The sequence below is a fragment of the Bipolaris maydis genome (assembly GCF_028858645.1).
Source record: "Bipolaris maydis strain C4 unplaced genomic scaffold PSV08scaffold_3, whole genome shotgun sequence".
Taxonomy (NCBI): Eukaryota; Fungi; Ascomycota; class Dothideomycetes; order Pleosporales; family Pleosporaceae; genus Bipolaris; species Bipolaris maydis.
The window spans coordinates 1,916,485-1,938,342 of NW_027093859.1; the positions used below are offsets into that span (position 1 = coordinate 1,916,485).

A 21,858-nucleotide genomic window follows, 5' to 3' on the forward strand; every position below is an offset into this window, starting at 1 on the left:
AAAAAAGGGCAACGGAAAAACGAAGCGAGGATGTGTTGGCAAGGCAAGAAAGGGTGGTTCAGTAGAGGTTTTTTGGGCGGCGCAAAGGTTTGAGGGTCTGAGTGTGTTCGCTTGCGCGGATCACGGGAGGGACGGGGGGTATTTTTTGTTTGTTTCCTTGGTTGGTTTGGTTGACTTGGTGGTTGGTTGGTGGGCTGGTCACTGCACAAAGTCACATTACGGGCAAAGTCACGAATGTCTTCTTTTTTCGTTCGGTTTGTGGTGCGTTTGCAAAAAGAAGGCTTTCAGGAGCCGGCAGGCCTAGGGCGCGCCACGGGCCCTTCTCTCTTGCGGACCTGGGCCTGATGACGTTGAGGGCGTATGTGGGCTGGGGTGTTTCAGCTCGTGAGGTTATCCGTGGTGGAGGGCCTGCGATCAGCGGTCGGCAGGTCCTCGGCGCGCTTTTTCCATGAGAGAGAGAGAGAGCGCGACTGGACGGGATATGTATGGGCTGTTCAGGGCGGACGGCAGTGTGGAGATCCAGGCCGTTGCTTATTCGTGTCCCTGGTCTGGTGCTGGCGGCTGCATTGCATCTTCTAGCGTACGTCTTGCAGGTGAGGGGTGAGACGAAGGCAAAAAAACAAGCTGGTGTCGGGCGCAGAGAGAGTCTGGATGGCTGTATGGATGTGCATGGGTAGTTGTAGGACAGCTGAAGAGAGCGAGGGCACGTGGGTGGGTGTTGTCTCGTGTACACGGCATGGCGCAGGCGTGGATGCGATACCCTACGAGTACTCCACCCACACAGTGTACTACACACCGCACAGCAGAGCGCAGTATACCGTACACCACCACGACTAACCGTCTCGTGTGGTGGCGAGACGGGTTTCCCCACCCTGCTTTTGGCTCGTCAGCCGTCACGGGCACTAAGGGATGCAACCAAACTCGTTGGGGACAAAGCGTGCGCTCCACCTGCAGACGCTCCTGGCGCCCCCCAAGGCGCTCCCCTGTGGCCGGTGACCTGAGCGCTGGCGAACCAACGCCGCCCTGGACGTTTGGGACCATGTTCGCCGTCCAGTCTACTTTCCGCCATCTCCGATACACGTCTGAGCATTTCCATCGCTTGTGCCGTCCAGCTTCCCCTCCCTCCCCCCACAATGCCCGTCCCAGCCATGTGTCGTTGCTAGTAGTAGGATCTTCCTTGTGGACGTCGAGCCAAACCCTCCCGCGCCAATTCCCCTTCCTCGCTCGCGCGTCCGTGTGTACTCTACACGCTGCGACGACGCCTTGGGCCGTGAGACAAGGACGTGAATTGGCTTTGTTGCACCACGCCCCGAGCTGATAGCCACCGCTTGGCCCCTGGGGGCCCGCAAATCTGCCCTTTAGTCCTTACATCACCATGGTTCCCTTCCGGCGACCCTCCCAGAAAAGTCGCCCCAGCTTCGACGACGACGACGACTCCTACGCATGGCAAGACGAGCGCGACAAACGCATCATGACGGCCACCTTCCCCATCCACCCCATAGCCTCCATGCAGGCCCCTTTTGAAGAGTCTATGCTCGATGCCACGGGCGAGACCGGCCATGTGCCCTTTGTAGCCCCAAAGAGAGGCGTCAAGACTCGGCAGCAGTTGCTGTGCAGAGACGAGACGGCTCTCGAGCCCTCATGGAACTTTACCTACAGCTGCTACTGGCGCCAGCACCCAAAGGCAAAGTTCCACGCATTGACAAAAACAATTGCCCAGATCGTCTTCGGTGTCCACCTCTTGCATCAGCATCTCGAAAAATCCGTGGCCGACGTGGCCGACATTCTGCTCAAGCATGTCAACGAGCTCGACAGCTTCCTCCAGCGCGCCAACGACGACCTCGAAAGCAGCATGAAGGACATGTTGTTCCGCCACAAGTGTCTCAAGGTGCCCATGGAACACGTAAACGAATTCGACCGCCTTCTCGAGGACCGCTCTTATCGCGCCCAGCTGCTCGACGGCAACATTGTAATCGAACGCACTATCGGGCGCATGTCCCAACTACTCAACGACTATCTCGTCGACATCAACGTATTCCGCGAAGCAAACCGGGAGCTGGACGTGTACCTGGCCGATGTGGGAGACGCTTGGACATGTCGGAACGAGGACATCGGACGAATATACTCCGCCATGTGCGGAAATACCGGAGGTTGGTCGCAGTTCTTGCAAAGCTTGGTCGCAAAGGCAGAGAGATTAGGTGTTGTGCTGGTACAAGTCAGCAGCTACTGCAATGAGATTGAGAAGCGCTGTGGTGCTGCCAGTCGCCGAAGCTTGGTAAGATTGCCCTGCCGTCTTTGAGTATCCTTCCTGGCCTGTCCGAGGTTCGGGTTGGTTTGGTTTGGTTGCAGCGTACTGACATGCTTAGATTGCAACGCGTACCTCATCACGGAACTCATCCAACTCACGTGAGGGTCGCTCCTTCCGGAATTTTGCCAACAACAAACCTCTCCCCACACCACCTTCTGAACGTCCTCCTTTTCTCAGTGCTACATCTTCTGGTCGGGAGACGCCTTCACGACATACCGCCGTAAAGTCCAAACCTCAACACCACCCCGAAATCATCGACACATCCGACTCTGCCACCGAGACCCCGAAGCGAAGCCAGGATTCGTCTTCGCTGTCAGCCGTTTCCAGCGCTGATGTACGTGTGCAACGCCAGAAAGATCAAGACGAATATTACCAGGGGACTTGGTTTGCCGACGAGGACCGCGGAAGAGTGACGCCGCTGTCAGAGTCCACCAGTACACCCCAACTCCGAGGAAACCAGGACAAGCCATCGCAATCCAATACGCACGACGACGAGAAATCCTCGTCAACACGACATACAGATACGAAACCAGATACCGAAGATTCCAGTCCCCCCTTGACTGCCAAGGACTCCGCCTACTCCTCCGTCTCCGACGCATCCGCCATGTCGCCAGCATATGGATCCCCCCGCTCAGCCTCGTCCATGTCATCACGACAAACCGCCCAATTCGGCCTCTTCCCCACTCGGAACCTCAACACCCCCAAAGGTTCCATCTCCAGCAACCTAGGCAGTAACAAATCCCCTGTCCTCGACTCGTCCGACTCCTTCCCCAAACCCGGGGATATCCCCAGCCGCCCTCACACCTCCATGTCGACCTACCAAGAGGCCCCTGCCAAGCGCCTGTCCAAACGGAGTAGCTTTACCTCTCTCAAGCGACTCTTTAGCAAGAAGAAGTCGGGCGATATCGGTCCTATCGCTGAGTAGTGATCAAGATCACCCATCTTTCCGTTTTTTTTTTCATCTTCAATCTTCGTTATATTTCTGTGCAATTCTTGAAACCTCGTATGGCGTTGCATGGCTATATACCCCACCATTTGAAACCGCGTAACTTGATTGTTTCGTTTGCATTTTCAGATGCTTATTCTTCTTTCTCATTTTTTTTGGGCGTGTGTGTGTGTCGCGGTTGACTAGTCGGCGGTCCTTGGCGGTCGACTGGAACCTGGACAAGTGTATATATTTTGCATTCTCTCTTTTTGACATTTTGTTCCTATCATGAGCTATGCAGTGTGGGTTTCGCCTTGTTGGCATGGGAGATGCTGTCGCGCCAAACACTTTCGTGGCGGGTGGACCGGCCGTGTTGCCTCGCGAAGAGAAGTCGTTGGTGCTAATCAAGGTTGGCGCTGGTAATGCGCAGTGTAATAGATGGTTCTTAAGCGTCGCCTGATCAGAGGTTCCCGGGAAAAGGATGCCCAGGATGCTTTTGATGGTTGTGGACGTGTCTGAAAGCGTTATGTTGTAGCAAACATCTCAAGAGCACAGTACACGCGGCGTAAGTAGAATCAATTTCGTAAACATAAATGTTACTGACTTTCTTTCTGTTTTCTCCATTGCTCCCCTTGGCGTCTGTTCCTTTGTACTAGGCTGTTGTAAGGAGAGTAGTTCTGGTCGCGGTAGATGTGAAAGAGGCATGAACCTCATTATCAGAAGACCGTCTTCACCTAGCTGTCTCCGCCTCCTCACCCCGCCCATCATCACGCTCATATTCTCAACACGATCTCCTTTCCATAGGGAAACTAGAAATCGCAGGGGAAGTTCTACTGCTATCTTTTCTTTGGATACACTCTCCCTTCTACTCATCATCGCCATCACTTTCTGGTAATACAGATAGCTTGTCCGTCAACCAACACAACCAACAAGCAAACAAGAGAAACCCTGGCACAGCATCTTCGCTTGCATAGCGCCTCGTCTCCTTGTCTGCTTCTCCATTAGCATATCTTGCATCGGCTGCAGTATCATGCAGTCCGATCAAGACCTGAATGGCGACAGCAGCGGCGGCACGTCGAGAGCCTCCAACGTACCAGCTGCAAGTCGCACATCAGGCAGAACCCCGGGTCGAGTGTCCAACTCTGGCTTCTCAGCTCCTGTTTGCCATGCCGTTTCTTCGATGCTCCACACTGAGACGGAAACAGGCAGTGTGGGCAACGTCCCCATTGACGGCTTGTCTGACATTGACAACACCCACCGCCAGACACAGCGGCATCGTGAGTCTAGCAAGATGTTGACAACTTTACCAAGTTCCAACACCTCTGGCATACACAGTGGGCAGTCTCACAGGTATTCCTCGTCGTCTTCCATACCGCGATACCCAACCGCATCGAACCGTTCGCAGTATGGCACGAACGCTATACTTTCAACCATGCTGATGCATTCAGTGTCATCGCCGCAAGGTACACTGAGAGACCGACACCAAGACCAGCAACGTTCGCAATCGATGGCACATGGCATGCAGCCTCACAGTGGCTTTTCGAGTGACCCGCCTCTTACAAGTCCGCCCCGCGTTTATATCCCGCAATCCCAGAACTCATACACACACGTAGTAGGTTCATACAGACCAGAATCCAGGCCCGTATCTAGCCGCTCAGCGAACTTGGGCGTTGGTTTTGATGCTCCGTCATTCGACTTGAATTCGCCTTAGAGCCCTCAATACGTCACCCCCACTAGAGCATCCAATAAATAGAGCTAGTACAAAGGTTGTCGGGCCCACCGGTATGAGTCGTGCAAAGACTATGATTTCGAAGAAGAAGGCCCCAGTACGGTACTACGACTACAGTGAGCAGTTTCATCGCGATGAGTACGTTGAGTCAGATGCCAGGTCTACCATTTCCAGTGGTGTACATCAGGCCCATGCTATCCCTGAAGAACATAGTTCAACTGGAGAGCAGGAAGATCAATCAATACTAACCGTAGTCGCATCTTGAGAAACAAGAAACACATCAGAGCCTACAGATGTCGCGACAAGTAGAGACGATCGAAACGAGACGTATACGTCCGAGACATCGAACATCGAAGACCTACCAGCTTCACCTGTAGCCCCGCGCGTTACGAACGATCCGAAGAAACAAGGAGTGGGGATTTTGACAAGAGGCGATACCAAGAGTTTGATTGAGTCCATGGACATATCCAGGAATGTTGAGTTTACTCGGCCGGATGGCTTCCTCAACAAGAAGCAATCTGTGCCCCATCAACATGTCATGGAAGCAGGACATCCAGGAGAGAGGGAGAACAATGGAGGCACCACTTCCTTGCAGAATGATTTGAGTCTTTATACTCGAGAACCGTCATCAGGTGAACGATCTTCCCACTCTTTCAACATACCATCCCGATCATCAGAACCCGCAACATCCACATCCCCAAAACACGGTAAAGAATCCAAGTCATCTTCCAGTATCAACCAAGAAGAATACCCGATAGATCCATACCCCCCTTCTTCTCCAGCAGTCCAAGTCGCTGCTGTATCTCCCCTATCTGAAGCCACAACCGCGCTCCGCACAGAAGAGCCTCCCATAGCACGAAGAGTCAGATTTCTCATCCTCCAACAGATTGACTCGCACTCTGTAGTTGGTGAAACCCCAAACCCTACCTTATCTCAGCAAAACCCCGACAGCACATCTTCTAGAACCCAATCACACCCACCCGTATACTCCCCTTCCCCTCGAGACCACATTACCTGCTCCTCGACGACCCGTCGCCGAGAGTCTGGTATGAGCGATGGCGAACCAACTTCGCATGCAGCATGGTATGGTCATGCCGCACCAACTTCAGTACCATTGACGGGTGTTCAAGGCGATGCCGCAACTCGGCTTCCCTCAAGGTATCGACGCAGCAGCTCAGACAACGATATCGATACTGCATTCCCCCCAATCACACAACTTGCCTCCAGCGCAACACAACCGACTCCATCAGTCCAGCCCAGATGCGCCTTTACGCCACTCCCGTTCCAACTGCGACGTCTCCCTCGACGCCAACAAGTCGGGTCAATCTCAGAGTAAAAAGTGGCCTTGCATCTACATCCACTGGCAACGCACCAGTCTCAACATCTCCGCCAGCTGGCCCCAGAGAGGCAGGATTTCGCGATGCGGTGGTCGGAATATACTTCGCCGTGGACAAACTGCTCCCAGAGTCGGAAGCGTGTTGCTGTTGTTGTTGCTGCTTTTGATGAGAAGATTTGTGCATACGCCTAGTGAAGGGAGACTTGGCTGTGGATCCCCGGCCTGTGGCGAGGCTTCCGAGGGCGGTGGTTGATTAGGTGGATGAGTAGGATGATCTTGCAAGGGATAGGGTAGGGTGTTATAGATGAGAAACAACGAGGATGGTTGTTTGGGTTGCTTTGGTGATGGGGTTGATGCGAAGCAATGGAGAGAAGTTTCCTTCCCCCCCTTCCAGCAAGCAATTTTATTCCATGATCATATATCATTGGGATAAATTCAAATTCTTTCTCTTCCCTAGGGCCCTTGTTTGATGCTTAATCAGAGAAGAAGGAAAAGCTCGTTCTTGCTTATCAAAGTGTTGAGATGTATTTGTGGAATGTTTCGCGACAAGAATTTTGTTATGACACATCGAAGTCGTGGAGATCTAGGACGATGGCCATTCTAGATGATGTCAGCATCAGGTATGGATGAGAGCATGGCTACAGCGCTGATACCGCTGCCACCACCAGGGCAGTCACAATAGTAGTAGTAGTAGTAGTAGTAGTAGTAGTAGTAGCCACGGCAACGGTATAGCAGTAACGGCCACAGTAACGGCTACAACAGTCCCTACAATCATGAGTCTCATGACAACATGCAACTGCAACGTGTGAGGCCAGCAAGAACACCAGAGGAAATGGGTGACATCATGTTGCGCGACGGTTTGGAGTATTGAATCATTTCATTTTCATATTCCCAGCTGCTATAGCTGTTCATTGCCACTTGTCTACTCAGACCCGTGACACTCCTCCATATCCTTTGCCCAAAGCAAGCACTTAAGCAGCAATGGTGACCTCAACCTCGACACCGGCCTCGATGTTGATGATGATCTGCTTGACGACCTCGGTGGGGGCGTGGAGGTCGATGAGACCTAGTACAATTGTTAGCCTGGCGCCTGCACACATGTCGGGTTGTAGCGCTTACGCTTGTGGATGCGCATCTCGTAGGTGTCCCAGGTCTTGGAACCCTCACCGCAAGGGGTCTTGCGGGTGGTGATCTTGAGGTGCTTGGTGGGCAGACGGACGGGGCCCTTGACGCGGAGCTCCTTGTTCTTGGCACGGTCGATGAGCTCCTGGCAGACCTTCTCGAGGGACTTGACGTTGCGGGAGGTGAGGGTGATTCGGATCTTGTGGATCTTGGGACCTGCGCTATGTGTGAGAACGTTGTCGTCGCAAATGTCATATGCGCGGTTCCTTACCCTCACCGAAGTCCTTCTCGGGCTTGTTGTAAGACATCTTGTTGGATCAGAGGTTTGAGTGTTTGTTGTTGTAGGTACTGAGTGTAGATTCCAGTCACGACCTGGATCCTTGATCTCGGTAATGTGATGACTGGGGTGGCGTTAAAATTGGCGACGGCGTTCGAAGTCGTTGAATTCTCACGCTTCGACAAAAATCACTTTGTGGGCGGCGATTGCCAAGATTGCGGACGCTAGTGCCCGATCGAGTATCGCTCCCCATCGATCGCGCGTCAGGCAGACCCATGAGCCATCATGACTACATGACCAGGATAATCACCCTAATTTGAAATCGCATAAAGGCTGTACTCTTGACTGTTACGCCGCGCTTATACTCTCCATTCCCTGTTTACCTCCTTCTTCATACGGCTACCTGGAGTAATGTCACTACCCCACTTTGCTCCATTCCCCGACGCAAAAGTCAGAAAGAGCATACTACCCGAGGAATGGCAACTTTATCTCGACTCATGGTCTTCACTGGCTGAGCTATACCTGCGCCTAGGGGATCAACAATTCATATCAACAATTCAAGAGAAGGATACGCTAACTCCATTTCTGACGTCTTTCTTCCATGAACTGGCCCACGACGACACGTTACTATCAAGCGTAGCGTCTTTGCGAAAGAAAGCCTTCTTTCTATCACATAGGCTGCTTTCAAGAGAAGACGTCCCGAGTGCTCTCCTCAGCTGGTCAGCACTCTCTGATATCTGTCATGTCTACCCGAAGAGCGAGCAACTTCGCACACTTCTACAGGGTTTATGGAAGCGAAAGGGCGCAACCATTGAAAAGTCACTCCAGACCGCCAAGACATCATTGATCAGGAATCTGGAGTCGAAGCGGCCAGAGGAGACTGAGAGCACTCTTGATAGGGTGGCGCCCCTTCTCAGAGCCTCGACTGACGTGAGTCTCTTCATGCTTACCGGGTCCGACTTTCTAGATGCTCTTTTGGCAGCGTATCCACGAGTACCCCAGCCCATGCAGAAAAAGCTTGCGACAGTAGCATATCTTGGCCTCACAGCAGCGTTGGAAAGCCCAAAGCCAAACTACTCGCTTCTTTCCGATCATCTATATAGTCTAAAGTCCAGCGAAGAACAAGAGCAGAAGAAAGAGCCAGGAAAGAGAACCCTAGTAGCAGATCTGGTCACAAACACACCCTTTTTGGAGAAGGTGAGAGACAAGGCCACTGCTCCAGAAGCGTCAAGAGTAAAGAATACGGCAGCATCACTCAGTACGTTCCGTCAATCGGGTATCGCTCGGCCTAAGAAGTTGATACGACGGAAAGTGGACAAAGGCAAAGCCAAGGCAACGCATGATGAGTATGGTCACGGGGCGCTTACCGGGGAGATCCATGTCCACCGAATGAGTATGATCACCCAGATACAAGACCTCTTTCCAGACCTTGGTGCTGGATTCATTGTGAAGTGTTTGGATGAGTACAATGACGATATCGAGCAAGTCACCGCGCACCTACTAGAGGAGTCGTTACCACCGCATCTTGCCGAGGCGGACCGTAGCGAGAAGTTGTGAGTTTTGCTTATGATGACCACTTTGGACTCGCCGTGCTTACAAACTTTAGGCCTGCTCCCACAACACCATCACAGCCACTTCCACCTCCACGATCGAGTCAATACATCCCCGAGCGTCGTAATGTATTCGATGACGATGATTTCGATAAGCTTGCTGTCAATACATCTCGCCTTCATATTGGTCGGCGAGGCCAAGACCTGAGTGCTGATAAGATCCTCTCCGACAGCAGCAAGGCGCCCGCCAAATCCGCCATTATGGCTGCTCTGGCAGCCTTTGATTCAGACGATGACGAGCGAGACGATACCTACGATGTTGAAGATGTTGGTGCATCAGTCGACACCGCTGCACTAGGACCAGGAGAAGACGCCGATCTCGGTGATAAGAATGAAGAGGCTTTGTTCCGCGCATACACCATGACACCCGAGCTATTTGGTCGCGATTCAGACACAAGAAGAGGCAAAGCACGAACTGCGCTCAAGAGCGAAACAGGAATGACAGATGAAGCAATCGAGGGCTGGGGAATAATGATGGGACGTAATCCTAAACAATTACGACGTCTCGAGGCGAAATTCTCTACTTTCCAGGGTCAGCAGCGAGAACTACAGTCGACGGCATGGAGGGAGAGTCCCGCCGAGTCTGGAGATGAAGCTAGTGGCGACGGATCTGGTGGTCGCGGAGGAAGAGGTGGTGGGGGTAGGGGCAGAGGAAGAGGCCGTGGACGAGGTGGGGCGGGTGGCGGGAGAGGCGGTGGTAGTGTCGCTGGCCCTAATGATGAAAAAGCGACGCAAATCTCGCGGCAGAGAAAGGAAGCAAATAAGGGATCGAGTGCGAATCATAACCGGAAGGCGCAGCGGGGGAAGAAGATGGCTAGAGCAGGGTTTCCGGCCAGCTAGTTTTGGATCAACATTGCCAGCTGTTCTAGACTTTTGTTGTATTTTCAATCAACAATTCGAGTTGTTTCAGTAACAATCGATCTTTCCGTGGGAAAATAGGCTCTGTTGGATAGCCAGTCTTCTTACAAACCTGTTTTACGATGCACTGCAGCCCTCACCATGTACTGGCTGCCGCAGTTCATCGAAGCTAAACATCCATCTTTTTCGAATTTATTCGCATGTCCGGGATGACGTAGCGGAATTTCGGGTCTTTCCATATTTTTCACAATGTTGCGATAAGTGTATAGATTTTGGCATCATGCATACTGTTCCCGTTGTGCGTGTAATGGTTGTCCCACTGGCAAAACCAGTGTCATGGCGCACAAGTATGGGTTGAGTTCCTATTCGTCTCGTTGTACAGCGAGGAACTTCAGCTTGCGTCTGATAGAAGGATGCATTCATCGGGGTCCGACTACTACTTAGCGTGTGGGAGCGTTGACACAGACTTTTTTCACTACAGATATATCGATATAAGTCTCAATTGATTTCACCAAGCGAAAGACATCCTAGTAATCCTAGTGATATAGTTATCTTTAGTAGTATAGTGGATATTTATTCAGTCTGCCGTTTAATGTGTACTCGTTTTGGGGACGCATGGCATAGGATCATGTGTTCACGCTTCAGAGCCTCGATTCTTATGCATCTTAGATGAAACTTTCAAGCAAATACGCAGGCTATCGGTGTGCTCAATGGTCGAAGCCAGCTGTGTCTTGTTGTTGAGACTACTGTCTAGTGTACCGTTGGCTAATATCAACTAGCTCAGGCTGAGAACGCTCTAATGTAGAGGCTCAGCCCCAGCTGACATGTTCGAGCCTAGCGCAGCAGATATAATAGTCCTCAATGTTCTCTCACCTTGCCAAGTCTTCCTGACATCTCAATTCAATCTACACTTCTTTCACAAATTTTTCATTATGGTTGAGCGTCTCAGTAAATACAATTTGATCAATACGACTGTGTCAACCCTTCATCGAAAAAAATCAACTATTCCGAACGACCCTCACGCCAGACCCATCAGCCGCCGAATGCGTCACAGAAGGTTGTTTTGGATCGAAATCTGCTGGCGTCTGATGGCTACTCTTGTATTTAGCATTACTATGATAGCCGTTCTCCACTGTTTCTCCCTCAAGGGCGTCCTTAGCCGTTGGGAGAAACGCTGGTTTAGTGCATTGGCCATCTTGCTCTCGTCAATGGTGAGCCTGAGTACGGGTTCGCTTCTAGGCTTATTGGGCAGCATGATTCGCTGGCCTTTGCTAGCACGTAAGCTGTATACACCAGTTGATGTCAGGTTGTCTTCAATTATAGATTTCCTATTGTGCTAACGTTTTAGATTAGGCCGATTTGATTCTAGGCATACCTAATCCAACCGGAGCTGTTAAGCTAATCTGGATACATACGGTGCAAAAACAGAGGTGGTGTGTTACCACAGTAATCGTGATGATCTATTTACTCGCCAACATCACTGGCCGGCTTAGTGTCGCTGCGTTCGGATTGACCTTTGATTTGAACAAGGAGCCACGGATAGAGTACCCTATCAAGATAGCCAACTGGGGCACAGACGACTGGTTTGATGACTCTGCGCTCTCGAGGGATTACGAGATATCTGATTCTGCTGCGTTTGACTTGATTTATCAAAATCTCCGTAAGTCTAACACTAGTAGCAGATAACATAGGTGAACATACCTAATTGATATGTAACAATTTTAGAACGTATGAACCGATACGCAACAATAGGCCTTTCGAACATGCCAGATGACGGTTTCAATTTCAGGAATTCCTCCACCTATAACATGGAAAACATAGGTGGACATGGGTTGAATCGTGCAGTTGAGGGAGATAGTGTGACTTACTCTTACTATCTGAAACAGTACCGCGATGAAGAAATTACATCTTCCAATGCTAGTGTGGTTCATAGCTCGTCCAGGTGTTTCGGTGGAACTGTGTCGCTACGTGAAAACCAGGAGATGGTTTTAGATTATGGTAAGCACAATACTCTATTTGATGCTCTAGTGCCACTAGCTACAACTCATTTATTTAGGTGATGTTACCTACGAGGCGACATTTGAGAACATTCTTAAGAAAATTTTGAGTGTTTATACAGTTGCTCAAGATCATATTATATGGATAGCTCCAGTGGATCACTTCGAACTACATGGAGACTCAGGTTGCGCAACAACATGTAAGGCTCGCCATCTATCCTATAATTCTCAAATTCTAACATTGGAGGCTTAAGATCTTTTCGTTGAGGTTGACGTAATCTTTCAATTTGAAGGCTATCGTAACGCAATACTATTCGAGTGCCATACGTGTACTAGCCACAATAACAGCATTCCGGGTCTTGGGCTACTTGAATCATCTTACAGTACCACTTACAATGTTTCAAGTCTTCTCCATCGAGTTGGTTATGATGAAGATATGTGGGGAGGTATTGAGGAAGACAACAGTATGTATGGTTTCAGAGTTTACTCTGGTATGAGCAGCGGCGGACACTTTGCAAATGGCCTCAGCGGTGTGTTTGTTCAAGGGAACCAGCTACCATTCAACGCAACAGATGGAATTACATTCCAAGGGAAACTGCATCCTGCACACCTTGCAGCACGTCTCCCCCTTCTTGCCATTCTGGGTGCTGAAGCACTGCTGCCAAAGGTGACCCAAGCTCCTGGCACACCTGAGCAGCTATTCATAGATGTCAGATTGAAAGTCAAGCTCAAAGAATCAATTACGGTTCTAGTGTGTATATTTGGAGGTCAAATACTGGCTATCAGTGTTGTTCTTTTCTATTGCAGAAACGTTTTCATACGAGATTATACCAGCAGTCTTTCTGTTGCCAGATTGCTGAAAACGACCATGGAGGATGTGGAAGGAATGAGTACAAGTACGGGCGAGGAACTCGCGGAATATCTAGAGAGCAAAGGTGTGATGATGAGATACGGGACACGGCGGAAGGGCGACGAGACGTTCGAGGTAGGTCTGTGGAACGATGTTGAGGATGAATTCCCAGACGCTGTATACGCATAGGAGATAGTGTTATAGTTTGTGCCGTCGGCACTCATAATTCGAACCCATAAGTCTAGTAAGTGACTATTGGCAGCCTTTACACTTTTCCATATTGCAGGGGAGTCACTCTGTTTCACTCCAAACTATTCTTGAAAATGGCATCGTCACAGTTTGCTTGTTATCTACATACCTAAGCTGCTCCCCTATGCAAGAGGCAGTAGTCTAATACATGGACGGCCTGGACTTCCATTGGTGTGAGCTGCCTCATTTCCATGTGTACAACTTATACTTCTTGGTAAAAACCTCGCAATATGACGGATTGCATGAGATTTCTTTATAGATTTCACTAATACTTGACAAGGAGTTACCGATGTTTCTTCGTACAAATGCGGGCAAGGGAAAAATGTTCGTTCTAAGATGACAATGACGAAACCATAATACGTTGTATGCAGATTGCAAACTACGCTTGGTGCGTGACTAGCGCAGCGTCATTCACTTGCTAAACTGGAACGAGTAAAAGTGGCAATGGGCCATATCGCGCTGCCGGCATTGTTGACCTCAAGATATAATGTACCACACTCAGTATTCTGACATCAAACCAGAAAAATATTCAGTATTTTCAGGTTATCTTATTCAGTGGTGCAGTGGTCAGTATTCCACTTATCAAGCAATTAGCACTTCAATGTACGAGAGTTTTAAATACCAAAGTGTCAACTGTATTGCTGTTTACACAACTTCTTCTCTTGTTGGAACATTATGAGGTATTTGCTTCCTTCTTTTTGCACCTCAATCTCACCGTCTTTGCCATCTCTGCCCCAACCTCCGTGTTCAAATTCGCAAAACCGTTTGCCACACCTTCCTGATCACCCACCGGGACTTCTTGACTCATCTTCCACTTGCCACCAATGTCTGAGATCTCGATTTGAACACCAAGAATTGCGCTTTTCAATACCTTGATATAAGGACCAGGTGCATCTTCAACCACCCACGAGTTTTCTTTGTGGCCCATTATTTCAACTTCGTTGTGGTTCGTCAGATCACGGATTTGCTTGTCCAGAAATTTATGCGTAGATTCGGCTTTCGGATCGTAGAACACTGTCGCGCGACCATATGCTTGCACAGCAGAATAGTTCCACGTCGGGACTACCTTGCCTGTCGCTGGCTTGGTCTCAGTGTAGAATTTCGGCGTGACGTAGTGATGTGCAGGACCATTGAAGATGACAAGGACATCGCGTGTAAGAGTGTAAGAACCGTCTGGGTTTATCTCGCTTGCAGAAGCCCCCTTTGCTGTTTCAGTAAATGCCTTGGCCTGCGGGTTCGCTCGTGCTATATGGCCCCGCAGTGTGCCAAAATTCATCTCATCCTTGCCATCAGGAGTGTCCAAGACCCACGGAATATGACTAGACTGAAGGAACTGGGCAGTCTTTGAATCGAGCCCTGTGATCAAGAGACCTAAAGGATTCTCCTTGATGAATTGATGTAATGTAGGAATATCCCTCTCGGCATGAATCTCACGGAGGTACATTGTGATTTCGTTGTCCCAGATTTCGAACCGTGGATTGCTTGCAATAAATGTTTACACTCAGAGCCTAGAACACTAAAGCGAGGTGTGATTACGAGACCAAGAAGCGGCTTATTGGCAGCGGCGTATAGAGCGTGTGCCAGCTTGGTCAGTTACTTGACATGTTGAGCTTTACTTACGTAACCCAATCAGATATCTTGAAATCGTAGTGTCTAGCCCAACGAAGATAAGGTAATCAACTCAACCCCGCGCTTTCGCCCCGCATATTACTGTAGACAATTCCTTAGATTTATAGTAACATTTCAGACTTCAATCCATGAGTTTGCTAACATAGAATGCTCGTACGACTCCCGAAATGTCATGCGATATCTTTCCAATCCTAGCTCTTGAATTAAATGAACGTAAGCGGTCATGCTATTGAATGTTTATGGTACGAAGATGGAAATATCATTTTAATGACAAAAAGCTATTCTCTCAAAAAGCGGTGCAAGACCTTGGCTTCAAGTGACGGTCCCCTCAATACTTGGCTCAACTCATCCGCTGCAGCATTCAAGATAACTCCAGCATTGATTTACTCATCACCCTTCACCTTAGACTCCAGGCCCATATATTGACCACGTTCAAGGGCAAGCGTTTTGTTCCATGTCGCACCAATAGTAATGGCAGAAGGATAGCCATTAACACCAGCGATATCATGAAGACCGTTTGGACCATCGTTTACACATATGCCAGGAAATCCAAGATGAGGAACTCCAGGTATTTGGCCTGAGCATCCATTTGTGGTGGACGTCTGTCCGGAGATAACGGAAACTTTTTCTTCAATTGTCATCTGGTCTACCACTGCCGATGCCTACTGATAAGCATCGGCCCAATCGTCTAACCCTGTGGTCTTTGCTGCGCATAGATCGGCGTCAATAAGTTGGCTAATAGAGACACATGGAATCATGGAAGAAAGGCTACTAACGTGTTGGATAGAAAGGAGGACTCTTATCGTAGCTCCAATATAGCTCCTGAGCTTCAATCACTTCGGGCGATGCGGGGACCTGACCACCAATAGCTTGCTGGAAGATTTTCAGGATTTTGGCTACCTTCTCTGCAGACAGAGACTCGAGGTACCGCCTTGTAGCATCGTCGATAGGCAGGACATCCTGAATCTGGGCAGATGAAAGAGAGGAGGCAGACAATAGCACAAACAAAATCCGAGTCACGGAACCGAACACCATGGTGGAGGGTGCGCGGGGAAGGACCTGCAAGGTGGACTTACGCGCCTTTTAAACAGCAGTCATGAACCGAAAGGATCAGAGCATCCTGTACAGTGCCGGTACATACGGAAGTGTGATCAAAGACCAGCTATTGAAACGAGATTAGCTACCGAGCGTCTCCTAGACCACGCGCAGAGTGTATAGGTTTGGTATACGTATAGCGCATACAGTACGCACATCATGACCAGTACGTCTAGTCTATAAATTATGGTTGGTTCAGCAGAAGCTGATTGGGGAGAGCTAGCGTCTTCTAGAGCCGAGCGCAGAGCGTATCTAATACGCGTTCACGTGACCTTTATACGCATATAAAAACGCAACAGCTAACGCCGTTTTGGAAGACGTGTGATAAGATTGAGATTCAGAAACGGATGAAACAGTGTATTGAAGTGAAAACATTGAAGAAAGCCATCCAATCCTGTGCACCAATCATTTAGAATAGCCAGTTTACCTCTTAAGACTCCATTCAGGTTACGAAAAAAACATGCAAAGATGAAGAGTGATAGTTCCATGCTGTCAGTACGCTTAAGCATATGTTGCCTTGATCATATCTGCGGCCTTTTCAGCAACAGCATACAATGTGGCGGTCAGATGACCGCAGACCTGGAATGGAAGCACAGATGCGTCAACGACGCGAACATTGCTAGTACCGTATACTGTGAGAGTGGGGTCAACGACCCCTCCGAGATCCTCGGGCATCATGGCAGCAGTGCCAATGTAGTGGAAGTTGGAGCGATCTGTTCATATGTGAGTCCAATTGCTCGATTTTATTTGCTTTTAAGATGAATGTGAACTTACATGTAGACTTGAGCCACTGAGCCCAATCGGCATTAGAGGCATTGGGCGAGAGCTTGTTGAGCCCAGGGGTGACTTCTCCCGTTACCAAATTGGAGAAAGGGGCAGTGTTGGTGAATTCACGTGCTAGTTTTCCCGCAACTATTTGCTGCTGAACGTCATAATTCAACATGAAGTAGTTGGGGTTGATGTGCGCAGGTAGAGTGGCGTTGGAAGAGTTGATGTGGATACTGCCTCGTGAGAACGGAAGAAGACCCCAATACTCGACCGTAAGGTCTGCAGTGGGAGCAGGCGCAATAATGAGTTCAGCTACCGGGACCCTGTGCTTGAAGATCAAATCATATTGGATTTTGAAGAGTTTCTCGGTGACATCAGCGCTGATGACGCCACTGGCGTTAGCAGTTCTCTCAGCATATTCGCGGATGGATTTCGCAATGGTTTCGTTGAATGCGTCGACTTCCTCTCCGAAAAGGTCTTCCACATTAGCATAGGCTGCGTAGCCGGCAAGCCCTGTGAGGTTTGTGGTATTCTTCATTGTGTACATCATATCCGTGGTGGTCTGGTCCTGGAGGTTCTCGCCAACAAAGGGCAAGTCAACGACAACATCAACACCAGCCTTCTTCAGAATACTTTAACTATTGTCAGCTTTCCGCCCACACGCATCTCGGATGGATGTTATACATACGCAGAGTTTCCGACACCAGATTTTTCCAATAGCAGTGGTGACATAAGACTTCCAGCCGAGAGGATTACCTCGCGATCGGCAAGAATCGTAGAGGTGCCGTTGCAGGTGGTGAAAACAACACCGCTCGCTTTTGGTGCGCTGTCTTTGTTTTTTGGATGCCAAATCAGCTTTTCGGCTTTGGAGTTCAAGTAAATGTCCAGGTTGGGCCGTTTTGAAACAGGCCAGTAGTATGCACGTCCAGCATCTTCGCGCACGTTTTTCGCCCTGTCGACTGATTTGGGAAAAACTGTAAATCCACGCATGGAACCCGCATTTGGCTCGTGGTTGAAAGGGAGGCCCAGCGCACTGAAGGATCGGTTCACTGGCGAGATAACCTCCCGTCCCATCATATTTGCAGTCCAGCCAACGCTGAGAGGACCAGACGTGCCGTGGACTTCCGGATCATACGAGGCGCCAAGAGAAACCTGATCCTCGGTTGGAGGCTGTATATACTCGCTCCTCAAGTAGTAGCGCATCAGATCTTCCCAGTTCCAACCTTTGTTTCCAATCTGCTCCCAGGCATCGATCTGCGACGTCTCCGCTCGCAGATAGGTCATACCTAGAGACGGTGTTTCAGCAATACATTCCCCAAGAAGCCATCTTGTACAAACCATTGATATCGCTAGTTCCACCTAGAACCTTTCCAGCTCGGAGAGTCTGAGTCGCGCCATTGGCATACTGCTGAGGTGCACTTTGGTATTGCCAGTCGATGCCAGTGCCCAATGCGGCGCCATATTTGGACGTGTCGGACACGTTGTTATTGTAGAGTTCAACGTCTCCAGCTTCGATGATCGCGACGGTAATATTGTAATCTTCGGATAGTCTATTTGCGACAACGAGACCTGACGTTCCTCCGCCAACGATAACATAATCGTATCGAGGGCTATGGTCAGGGGCCCCTGTAACATTTCCAGCCAGAGCAAGAGCTGCTGGAGTGACGGCAAGCAAAGTGAGGATACGATTCATAATTGGAAAAAACGATTGTTGTTCAAATAAAGAAGGAATGTGCTACTGAGGATGAGGTCTTCGTATCGCTGCTATATATGTAAAAGCAAGCTCATATCTCAAAGCGCCGTGGCCTGAATATGAAAGATTTGATAGCCTCCCTGGTTGCATGTTTGTCAAGAGATTGTCGTTGTTACCAACCAATTTGTAAACACGATGTTCTCCACCTCGATTCTCCATCTTGTTTTCGGCCAAAAACGGCGGTGCTTCGCGAACCCCCTCGAAACCACTAACTTTATAGGGCGGACAGAATTTTCCATCCTTGCGGCCAATCTACAACACGCCAGACAACCGATAAAAAAACTTCTCCTATGATGTAATATTTTGTTGCTGACAGAATGCTTTGTGATTTTGGTTAAGGTTCACGTCATGAGGGATCAATCCCAAATGTATGCAATTGCACTAATCTCCCATTTTTTGTGATCTGCACACATTATATTTGATGTTCGAATTCGCCCCTGACGGGCTTCACGGATAGGTTGCGGAGACTAGTAGGACCTATTTTGATAATCTTGTCGATATCTGGCATTGCTAATCATCACATGGCCCAAAAGGATCGGATTGCGTTGTTTTCGCGCTGTATGTATGTCTGCAGAGCCGTCAACTGCCTCCATTGTTTTGCCACCCAGAAAAGCATGTATTCAGCTGTACCATATTAAAGTCGTGGTTCCTCGCTCTCCAGCGTATCGTCGCCGCGTGAAGGACTTTACTATTGAAACGCGGTACGAGAGTTTTTTTCAACCGGCACCCATGGAGGGCCCTTTAGGCCAACTTCTGCTTTGGTTACATTACATTGAAATTAGTAGAGTTGCGCAACAGACGGTTGCCTTCGCCCGTGTCGTGCCCTTGTGGGTGTCTCGTACTTTTCATCGAGAAGTTCTTCCACAGCCACCAGCTTGAATAGGCGGGCGCCGACTCACCCTATAGTGTATGGCCTGGTCGTTGCACAGCTAGCAGATTGCTGTTATCGTATCATCTTTCAATGGGCACTACTGCTAGCTTACTTGGTCATATTATATGACTCTCTCCTGAACCCGCTAGGCTCACATGCGGGGACCAAGAATCTCGTGCTCGACCTAGAATGTTTATTGCACATCTAGACGATCTTGGCTACAAGTTTCTAAAAGAGGCGCTGCACAAAAGCTAGACATTTGGGTAGTAACGTAGATTACATGACAGAAACAACTCGTTTTCTATTCTAGAAGCAGAGCCTGCCAGCGTCGTAGCTTGTTGAAAGCTATGCGATAACCGCCAACCAATGCAGTGCGAAGTGAAAGAGAATTGGTCAGGTCCATATTGAATGATGCCACGAATCTTCAGTCCAACACCCGCCCTATCATTGCATCTAGCAAACTAATTACAATAGTCGCTGTGCCCAGATCCTCCATCTGTGCATCGGTTAACACCACAGTAACTTACGGCTGGGGTATTCGTGCAGACGCAGCAGTGGAACCGCGTGTACCGCATATGGTCGGGGTCTACGGGTAGCCCAGCCCTCTCAAGCGCAGTCTAGATCTCTCCATAGTAATTGCCTGTTGAGTAGAAGAAAAGCAATAAGCGTCACAAAATTTGCCTGATATCAGGACATGGAGAGCCTAACCTTTGCTAAAAAGGCCATAGCCGCAGTAGTCGAGGCCGTTTTTACAGCAGTCGGCCGTTACAAGGCCTCCGAAGAGAGCAAGAGTGAGGGCGTGCGTGATTGAGAAATGCATTATAATTATCCGGACCTGGCTTCTACGACTGCTGAAGTAGCTAATCAAGTAGTAGGTCTGTTGCAAAGTGAAGTATGCGGGAAAGACCTTGGAGCAGGAGCCTCTCTTCTACATAGTCTTTGACTTCCCTATATGCATTCGTGCAGCGACTGCTTAGCAAAAGTGGCTTCCTCAGCCCATCTGTTGCCAACCCGAATGTAGGATTTACACCAATTGTTAGTAAAGTAACACAGCGTAGCGAAAGCTGAGATAAATGCTATAGGCCTAGACCGGTTTCGTAGATCCGGATCCCAAAATGCAACGTTGCCTACATCTTATACGATGCCTATGACCAAATCATTCCACTGCACTACCGCTATGCATGCGCAGGAAAACTCAGCTCGGTTACGCTAGTACCTAGCCATCGGTCATTGGACTCTACGATCGCTGTTTGGACATACCCTCTGCTGAAGTACATATCATCGTCAAGTTTTCACTCCAGCATGGTCTGAGAAGGCCTACGGATATGTTCAGTTGATACAAGTTTCTCTCCGAGTGATAGTTGGCAAGGTGTGCGTGTGGCCTGCGCTACTCCGGAACGCAGAGTCTTCTCCCGAGCCCCACATGTGGGGAACACCACAGCCGAAGATTCCTCAGCCCGAGATAGCGCGGAATGAGTCAATACTACACAATATAAATTAGATAATTTCTCTTCTTCTCATCGAACATCACATCAGCTGAACAGGATACCCTGTCCACCAATCATCTTCAGTAGTATAGTGGTCAGTATTTCCGCTTGTCAAGCAATTGACAGCTCGCGGGAGACCGGGGTTCAATTCCCCGCTGGAGAGTTTGTTTCTTTTTTGCGATTTTTTGGTAGTTGGGGATTTATTCATAAGCTATGAAACGCGCTTGTGTGGGGATGTACCCATATTTTTAGCGCACGATTTTTCGCATTTTTTGGTTCATGTTTTTTTGCACGTTCCAACTAGTACATAATTTTATGTACGCTTCGGTATATGGTCTTCTGCACGTCTCAGCACGCGATCTCCTACATGCTCTTGTACGTATCATAGAATGCAACTATTGAGAAAGCAAGATGATTCAAGGTATAACCGAATGAGATGTCATCACGTGAAAACGTGGAGCCCCTCCACGACCTCTCGACAACCCCTCCGACAAGCATCTGTTATCTTCAACCTTTCGAGCCTCTCAAGTATCGCATGTCAAACTTCATACAAGGCAGATTCTCGACCGCCATCTAGTAGGAAGTACTTCACTGTTCGAGCAGCATCTCGATCCGGACGCAGTTTTGCGCGACGCGATAGTACTGTACTGCGTCCCCAATGTCAATTGGCGACCACTCGGCGACCACTCCGCACACACGCCACCCGCATACACGCCACGCATACGCACACACGCACATCACGGAACCCTACGCGTGAATACAGACTCTGGTCAACTTGCTCGACGCTCCCCTTAGCTAGTATCGTATCTTAATAGTAGGCTGACTCTAGTGTCCTAAAAGGCGATGTCTAGAGTTGAGTTGCGTATGTTGTGTACAACTAGCGCAATCTAGGCTCGTATCTGCAAGTTGATCTTTGAATTGATTAACGGGCGTAAAGCGGTAGTAGCTCTCAGCTGTAGTTGATAAGTAGCCATGCTATCTCGAAATCTACCAC

At 49.3% G+C, this 21,858-nt stretch overlaps 9 protein-coding genes across 9 annotated transcripts; 5 read left to right on the forward strand and 4 right to left on the reverse strand.

Annotated features, from left to right (window-relative positions):
• Window positions 1–1,375: 1,375 nt before the first annotated feature.
• PSV08DRAFT_408082 (uncharacterized protein) lies at window positions 1,376–3,233 on the forward strand (the record flags this gene model as incomplete). The annotated part of the gene is made up of 2 exons (XM_014222047.1): window positions 1,376–2,275; window positions 2,367–3,233. 2 exons carry the CDS (start codon window positions 1,376–1,378, stop codon window positions 3,231–3,233), a joined length of 1,767 nt encoding a protein of 588 aa, XP_014077522.1.
• A 1,030-nt stretch (window positions 3,234–4,263) lies between these two features.
• On the forward strand, window positions 4,264–4,781 carry PSV08DRAFT_348778 (uncharacterized protein; the record flags this gene model as incomplete). Its single annotated transcript, XM_066092816.1, has 2 exons — window positions 4,264–4,637; window positions 4,682–4,781. 2 exons carry the CDS (start codon window positions 4,264–4,266, stop codon window positions 4,779–4,781), a joined length of 474 nt encoding a protein of 157 aa, XP_065949611.1.
• On the forward strand, window positions 4,751–6,735 carry PSV08DRAFT_360089 (uncharacterized protein). Its single transcript, XM_066092989.1, has 2 exons — window positions 4,751–5,174; window positions 5,247–6,735. Exons 1-2 carry the CDS (start codon window positions 5,018–5,020, stop codon window positions 6,296–6,298), a joined length of 1,209 nt encoding a protein of 402 aa, XP_065949612.1. The 5' UTR covers window positions 4,751–5,017; the 3' UTR covers window positions 6,299–6,735.
• Window positions 6,736–7,010: 275 nt separating this feature from the next.
• Window positions 7,011–7,862, reverse strand: PSV08DRAFT_360090 (40S ribosomal protein uS10). Its single transcript, XM_014222050.2, has 3 exons — window positions 7,692–7,862; window positions 7,418–7,636; window positions 7,011–7,364 (listed from the first exon to the last, which is right to left on the reverse strand). The coding sequence occupies exons 1-3, from the start codon at window positions 7,726–7,728 to the stop codon at window positions 7,270–7,272; spliced, it is 351 nt and encodes a 116-aa protein (XP_014077525.1). The 5' UTR covers window positions 7,729–7,862; the 3' UTR covers window positions 7,011–7,269.
• A 242-nt stretch (window positions 7,863–8,104) lies between these two features.
• Window positions 8,105–10,285, forward strand: PSV08DRAFT_197435 (uncharacterized protein). The gene is made up of 2 exons (XM_014222051.1): window positions 8,105–9,250; window positions 9,304–10,285. Exons 1-2 carry the CDS (start codon window positions 8,109–8,111, stop codon window positions 10,145–10,147), a joined length of 1,986 nt encoding a protein of 661 aa, XP_014077526.1. The 5' UTR covers window positions 8,105–8,108; the 3' UTR covers window positions 10,148–10,285.
• An 812-nt stretch (window positions 10,286–11,097) lies between these two features.
• Window positions 11,098–13,170, forward strand: PSV08DRAFT_173340 (uncharacterized protein; the record flags this gene model as incomplete). The annotated part of the gene is made up of 6 exons (XM_066091865.1): window positions 11,098–11,466; window positions 11,519–11,825; window positions 11,918–12,150; window positions 12,203–12,362; window positions 12,417–13,097; window positions 13,130–13,170. The coding sequence occupies 6 exons, from the start codon at window positions 11,098–11,100 to the stop codon at window positions 13,168–13,170; spliced, it is 1,791 nt and encodes a 596-aa protein (XP_065949613.1).
• Window positions 13,171–13,880: 710 nt separating this feature from the next.
• On the reverse strand, window positions 13,881–14,705 carry PSV08DRAFT_218173 (transcriptional regulator PAI 2-type; the record flags this gene model as incomplete). The annotated part of the gene is made up of 1 exon (XM_014222053.2): window positions 13,881–14,705. The coding sequence occupies one exon, from the start codon at window positions 14,703–14,705 to the stop codon at window positions 13,935–13,937; it is 771 nt and encodes a 256-aa protein (XP_014077528.2). The 3' UTR covers window positions 13,881–13,934.
• A 568-nt stretch (window positions 14,706–15,273) lies between these two features.
• PSV08DRAFT_348784 (uncharacterized protein) lies at window positions 15,274–15,925 on the reverse strand (the record flags this gene model as incomplete). The annotated part of the gene is made up of 2 exons (XM_014222054.2): window positions 15,274–15,542; window positions 15,667–15,925. The coding sequence occupies 2 exons, from the start codon at window positions 15,923–15,925 to the stop codon at window positions 15,274–15,276; spliced, it is 528 nt and encodes a 175-aa protein (XP_014077529.2).
• A 443-nt stretch (window positions 15,926–16,368) lies between these two features.
• On the reverse strand, window positions 16,369–18,446 carry PSV08DRAFT_386449 (uncharacterized protein; the record flags this gene model as incomplete). Its single annotated transcript, XM_014222055.2, has 4 exons — window positions 16,369–16,698; window positions 16,760–17,385; window positions 17,442–18,039; window positions 18,092–18,446. The coding sequence occupies 4 exons, from the start codon at window positions 18,444–18,446 to the stop codon at window positions 16,487–16,489; spliced, it is 1,791 nt and encodes a 596-aa protein (XP_014077530.1). The 3' UTR covers window positions 16,369–16,486.
• Window positions 18,447–21,858: the final 3,412 nt, after the last annotated feature.